At 32.5% G+C, this 7,500-nt stretch overlaps 1 protein-coding gene across 1 annotated transcript in view; it reads left to right on the plus strand.

Moving 5' to 3' along the window:
- The first annotated feature begins 2,870 nt into the window (after window positions 1-2,870).
- The window catches only part of LOC127934136 (tricarboxylate transport protein B, mitochondrial-like), a 19,356-nt gene continuing 14,726 nt past the window's right edge, over window positions 2,871-7,500 (plus strand). The window contains exon 1 of the mRNA XM_052531306.1: window positions 2,871-3,087. Within this exon, the coding sequence (XP_052387266.1) occupies window positions 3,021-3,087 (67 nt within the window). The 5' untranslated portion in view covers window positions 2,871-3,020. The remainder of the gene's footprint in view (window positions 3,088-7,500) is intronic.

The raw sequence follows: 7,500 nt of genomic DNA on the forward strand, positions 1-7,500 counted from the left end.
AATTTAATTTAATTTAATTTAATTTAATTTAATTTAATTTAATTTAATTTAATTATTTTATTAAATACAAATTTATGTATAGATTTGTCATTGAAAATGTGAACATCTGGCAGATTCAGATTTTCTGAACAGCAAATATAATATTTATAATATGTTGAATATGAATATATCCTTATTATCTTATAATAATAAACTATACTATTATTATAAATAATACATTTTAAATTCTAAAATTTTTAGCGAGCCTTTACTGACAATAAAGTTTTGTTTTAATTAAATAATGTTAAAAATGATTCATAAATATTGTAAAAAATGCATTGCTCATTTCTTTTTTTTTTTTTTGTTATTGTTAAATTAAGGTTTTACTAATACGTTATTAAAACCAATAGATTTATGTCAATATCATTTAATAGACATAGCAGTTATATTTTTATATTCCTCAATGTGAATACTTTATTAATTAATATCTGTTCATATTATTTAATGTGATTAATTAGATATAAGATATTATTAGAGTACAGATGCTCCCCTCTTCATAACAGCTTCCTAAAGAGTTTGCTTGATTACCCACAGTGCACTGCTCTGTAGCTGTAATGAGCCTGTTCTTTGTGTGTGTGAATGCATTTTAGAGAACAGGAAAGGAATCGAATTATTATAAAGTGGAGATTTATTAATATGTTAAGTGGTCTTTAATATAACCTCTTGTAAGTCCTGCAGGAGTCAGACGCGCATTACAGATGCAGTACACCAGATTGACCTGCAGGTGGCAGCAAAATCACTCTTACGTTAAAACATAGTGAAACCTAAAATATCAGTCAGAAAAAAACTTTTTTTTTATTTTTTAATTTTTTAATGGAACAGTTATTGAACCTTTAGATAAAATGTGAAAAAAGGATAATAAATTGCATATGTGTTTAATGTTGAGTATCATATTTGATCCATCAGGCTTTTATGGCTCATATCGTCTGATATAGTGACTATGTCAAAAAAAAAAAAAAAAAAAACATTCCTCAGTTTTTATACCTTAGTTTCGTTTTAGTTCAAGTTAAATTGTTAATGTTTTGTTATTTTTTATGTTTATTTTTTATCATTTTATTTCATCAAGTGCATCAAGTTTAACTAAATGCAAATGATAAATGTTGCTAAATAAGCTTTTTTCATATTTATTGTACTTCAGTAAATGTTTATTTTATTTCAAGTGGATAGTTGCAGAATATTAAGTCGGATGCTGTTCCTTATCACTATGCCTTCAAAAAAAAAAAAAAAAAAAAAAAAAAAAAAAAAATATATATATATATATATATATATATATATATATATTTATTTATTTATTTATTTATTTATTAAGTAGTTGTACTTAGTGTAAATTATTCTGTTCATATTTAATTCCATCACCTTAAATTAGATTATTAATATTTTAGTGCTTGATAAATATTGTTCTGGTTGGATTAAATTAAGTAATCAGATTTTTTTTCTTCACATTGCATTTATTTCAAGTATGGTTTAGATTTAGTTGAAGTTTTAGTTAGTTATAATATACACTATAATAAACACTGGAAAAGCCAAATAATATTAGTTCATTAGTCTCACTGTAGGATGCTTACAGCTGTCAATCAGCTATTATTTTAGCTATATATTATATATGAAAGAATGGGAGATCTTGCATTGTGGGTTTCTAAGTGGGATTTATAAGTCATATTTATATAATGCATTGCTTGTGGAAATCATTGATGTTTGTAATGAATTGTGTGCATGTTTTGTGACATCACTGGCGTTTGCACGATGACCAGACGTCAGAGGAAGAGAAAGCGTTCAGGAGTGTGTCTCTTTAACCGTTGACTTCTGCGTCTCTGACATGTGCAGAAACTACAGGAGGCTGAGGACACGAGAGCAGCTGAAGACCAGACTCCTGAAGCCTCCTCCGTCGTCTACGGTAGGTTCAGCATCAGATCTTTCATGCACTTTCTCCTAAATCACTCTCTTCTGATTGCTGGTCAGTGTGCACATGCATCAGGTGCCAAGTTTATAGCTGATCCAGTAGTTTGAGATTCCCTGTTTTCTCCTGTACAGCTCAGCCAAACCTCCTCTCTGAATTGTTATTCAACACAAACCGCTGTGAAACTCTGGATGCTGAGGGCTTGAGATGCATTATCAATCACACATCAAGTTAACTGCTCACATTCATGAATATTAATATCTGTGTGTGTGTGTGTGTGTGTGTGTGTGTGTGTGTGTGTGTGTGTGTGTGTGTGTGTGTGTTTGTGTGTGTCTGTGTCTCTTTCTTTTAGTTAAAATTAGTGCATAATATATAGTAACAGAAGCTCCTTCATATTGATCACACTAGAGTTTAACCGATTTTACAGATTAATTATTTACATTTAACTTTGATGTATGAAGCCCCAATAAATAAATAAATAAAATAAAAATGAATAGTTAAAAATTAACACATTTTATTAAAAATAAGTGAATAAATATAACGGATCAATAAAGGAGTAAATGACGTTATAAAACAAATACAAATTATTAAATTTAGTCCTACATTTTTTTTATTTTTGTATTACGTTGTATTTATTATTTTAAGTTTTGTATTATTAACTGTTATTATTATTACATTTAATGTATTTTTCATTAATACACTCCTTTATTTATTCCCGCATGTATAAATGTACATATTTAAATATTGCCACATTTAATTATTTCTCAATTCTGCAGACTGAGCCTCCACACTGCAGTTTTCTCTTGTTTCTTTTTCATTTAACAGTGAATTTAACTGCTGTCAGTCTGATGATGTAAAGGAGTTATAGGTTGGAGATCCACTTTTAACTCGAGTATCGTTTCTGGAGGGCGTGACGTCGAGAGTGAGTGAGTGAGAAAGAGAGTGATGCGAGCCCCGCCCCCGTGGGCCGATCTGTCCGCTGATTGGCTGAGAGCAGTCTCGTGTCATCGGTCTATGATCGGCGGATCGCGCGCTGCTCTCGGATGAAACAGTGTTGCGCGCGTTCGTGAGAGTCCGACTGAAGATGACGCGTGAACGCGGAGCTGCGGCCAAAGCCAAACTCACTCATCCTGGAAAAGCCATCCTGGCAGGTCAGTTTATACACATCACTAACATATACAAACTCAGAACTCATTAATAATCCAGAACTGAAGTTTCCATAACCCATCTGAACTCAGAAAAGGAGTGACAATAATGACGAATGGGTTTATGTTGGTTTCTACAGTGAAATATGTGTGAATTAATATATTCAGAAAACTCCTTTACAGTTACTTGTGTGTGTGTGTATATATATATACAGAAAAATTATTAATGTGTAGCAAAACCGTTTCTAATATTGATATTAAATCAGCATATTATCCTGATTTCTGAAGATCACGTGACACTGAAGACTGGAGGAATGATCCTGAAAATTTTAGCTTTGATCACAGAAATAAATTACATTTTAAATTATGTTCAAATAAAAAAAAATTATTTAAAATGTTAAAAATATTTCAGAATATTACTATTTTTTTCTGTATTTCTAGTCTAATAAATGCAGCCTTGATGAAGAGAAAAGAGACTTCTTTAAAAAAAAATATTACACGTCTTACAGATCCTGAACTTTTGAATGTCAATGTTTTGAAAGTGTGTGTGTAAATATATATATATATATATATATATGTGTGTGTGTGTGTGTGATGGATTACATATCTACATTTAAGATTCATACTAAGTAGTCGACAAAAGAATAAGAAAAACAGTTGATTTCAGCCACAGTTGACTTCATTCTGCTAAAACAGAAAAAGGCTGATTCACTCATAAGCAGAAGACAGATTAATTTTATTATTAATGCATTAGAGATTACACACCGTGGTCAGAGAAAGACAGATTCTTATGTGTTTAAACTAAAGTCATAGTTTTAAGATGACGAAACTTAGTCAAAGGGTGTTAAAATGCTAAAATATACTCATTAATAATTAATAACAATGATAGTTTTATAAATAAAATTAACCATACTAATGTCTGATTGAAAGAGCAATGACTGAAGCCCTTAATTGTATTTATAAATGTATATAGGCATAACTATTCCTTGCACAGCTGCTTTATGAAAGCAATAATCAACTCAAGGCTCTATTCTTTGCACCGCTGCATGAAGGCAGTGTGATGATGCTCTTATTACAGATGGAGAGCCGTTATAAAGTGGGTTTGGTCATCACGATCTCTCTCTCACCTGTTCTCTGGGTAATTGGTGATCTAACTACCATCTGGAAACTGTTCTTCTGAAACCAAATGACAGGTTTTAATGGCGGTGATATTTTCTCTCTATACTGTGTGATGGTGCTGCTCCACCCGTCTGTAATTACACAAACCAGCCTTCGGTGGAAATGCCACGTCTCATGTGCAGAAGAGAATATGACAGGCTGTGAGCCCACTTTAAACCAGTTGCTTGTCTTTATTTAACACTGTAATTACCGTTGTGATAATATGAGGAGAATACTGGGTTTATTTGCAAAAAAATATAATGTTTTGTACTATGTTATCATGTTTTATTGTGTTAGTTAGCTGTATTGTTAAGTTAATTTTTTTATAATTTATAAAAAAAATAATTTGAGATTAACTGGAATGAACAATGAAAAGAGCAAAAAAAAAAAAAAAAAAAAAAAAAAAAAAAAAAAAATATATATATATATATATACTATATATATATATATATATATATATATATATATATATATATATATATATATATATATATATATTTGAGAATTATAAAAAATAACAAAATAAAGGAATTATTGTCTTGATGAACCAAATACAAATACAATACAAATACAAAAAAATTTTATTACATTCTGTCATTAAAAAAAATATTAAGGTTAATAAATGAAAGGATAAAAAAATAATAAAATAAGGACAAAATGTAATTTTATTATTTGTATTTTTATTTATCTTTTTTATTATGTATTATGTATGCATCCATCTATCCATCCATGCAGTGGGAAATTTACTAAATATCTTCATGGAACATGATCTTTACTTAATATCCTAATGATTTTTGGCATAAAAGAGAAATCAATAATTTTGACCCATACAATATATTTTTGGCTATTACTACAAATATACCCCAGAGACTCAAGACTGCTTTGTGCTCCAGGGTCACACACACACACACACACACACACACACACACACACACACACACACACACACACACACACACACACACAGACACACACACACACACACACACACACACACACACTCGCGACCACACACACACACACACAGACACACACACACACACACACACACACACACACACACACACACACACACACTCGCGACCACACACACACACACACACAGACACACACACACACACACACACACACACACACACACACACACACACACACACACACACACACAGAGCAGTTGTCCACAGTCACAGGAATGAAATTACTATATATATATAAATATATACAAATGTGTAATTTTTTTTACTTTTTTTTAAATATACAAATTCATACTTATTTTAACATTTCTAATTTTCCTTTAACTGGAACTAAATAGCTAGAACTAATTAAAATTAAATAAAATAAAAAATATATAGGCTTACATAAAAATCATATTATGATAATTGTACAAAATTAACAAAAATAGCAAAACCCAACAATATTATTAAAACAATGAACAAAAACTGTTATAGTATATCAATGATATTAAAGTAACACTAGAAATTGCTTCGGTTTTATTTGAAACGTGCTCTCGGCTTCTGAACGCTGCTGTATATTGAAGTCTGTCAGAAAGCTCAGATATTTCATCCGGTCGTGTTTCAGTGATGGCTCTCTGCCTGCGGGCGCTTCGGTCTAATGGAGAGCCGTCAGATCGCCGCTGTTGGGTTTTCTTCATCACTCAAGCCCTTTATTACAGCCATTGTTGTGTAAGAGTGTGTGTGTGTGTGTGTGTGTGTCGCCGGGAGGCTGCAATTAAGCTCAGTGAGTGCTCCTCTCCTCTCCTCTCCGGTCCGCTCATCAGCGTCTCTACCCTTCATTCACAATCACTTCTTCTTCCGTCTGTCCGGCTGATTTCGTCTGTCTCTCCTGAGAGTCGCTGAGGATTGCTTGAGTAGACCAGACATCATGTATTAGAAGAGCTGTAACCTCGGTGTTTGCTTCCTCAAGAAACATGAAAGAATTATGCACCTGTCATCTGCCTTTGATGCAACAGCAGAACCCAGAAAAACACTTCCTCCGCCGGGAATCACCATCTCATTAAAACTGCGACTTAATAAGAGTTAGAAATGAACTTTGTGTCATTATTCACTCACTCTGAATCAGAGGACATCAACGTTTGGGGACAGAAGGAGTTCTTTTATCAAAAATAAATTAGTGCTTTACTTGAACAAAGATGCATGTTTGTTAAAAATGTTGAAAAAGATTTCCATTTCAGGTAAATGCTATTCTTTTGTGCTGTTTATTCATCAAAAACCCCTGAAAAATAAAAAGTAGCACATTTTCCACAAAAATATTACTATTACTTAAACTATTTCCAACATTATTATTATGATTTCTGAAGATCATGTGACACTGAAGACTGGAGGAATGATGCTGAAAATACAGCTGTGCATCACAGAAATAAATTGTTGTTTAAAATATATTCACATAGACAACAGGTTTTTTTAAATTCTAATAATATTTAACAATTTCACTCTTTTTACTGGATTTTTAGTCTAATAAACAAGGCCTCTGTGAGCAGTCGAATTAACCGACCCCAGTAGTTTCAGAATATCTTCTCTTCCATATAATGAAAGCATATCCATGGCTATTTAGCTTAAAAATAAAATAAAACACTCCATATATTAGTGAGTGAGCCGTCATATAACCATAACATAGTGCATACTGTATATCTTCTGTTATTATGATGTTTTCATGGAGTCTCTGCCGTTTTTGGACCTAATTCACTTTTATTGTATTCAAAAGAGCAACATAAACATTCTTCAAATCATCTTCTTTTGTGCTGAGCTGAATGAAGACGTTCTTACGTGTTCTGCATTGACAAGTGAATGGCTCAATGATGAAATTTTAGGGTGATCTGACATTTTTACCCAAACATCAGGAGATTTTGAAGAAAGCTGGGAGCTTGTGTTTGATTGATGTGCTGTATTTGGTTAAAGTGTGTGTGTGTGTGTGTGTGTGTTTTGACTGGTAGCAGGTTATTAGTGAAACACACTCGGAGTGCTGACTGATTTCGGCTGTCATGTAAATCAGTGGTGTTTCACTGGCAGGACTCAGAAAGGGCGTCTGTGTTAATTTCCTCTGTTTCTGTTTCCACACGCAGACGGAGAGCTTGTAAAGACCTTTAGCTTGATTTATGATGCGTCTGGGTGAAGCCACCAGCAGTAGCTCATGGGGTTATTGATTAGCTGCTTCTCTCTCTCTCTCTCTCTCTGTCTCTCTCTCTCTCTCTCTCTCTGTCTCTCTCTCTCTCTCTCTCTCTCTCTCTCTCTCTCTCTCTCTCTC

Source organism: Carassius gibelio, chromosome A18 (genome assembly GCF_023724105.1).
Source record: "Carassius gibelio isolate Cgi1373 ecotype wild population from Czech Republic chromosome A18, carGib1.2-hapl.c, whole genome shotgun sequence".
NCBI classification, from domain to species: domain Eukaryota; kingdom Metazoa; phylum Chordata; class Actinopteri; order Cypriniformes; family Cyprinidae; genus Carassius; species Carassius gibelio.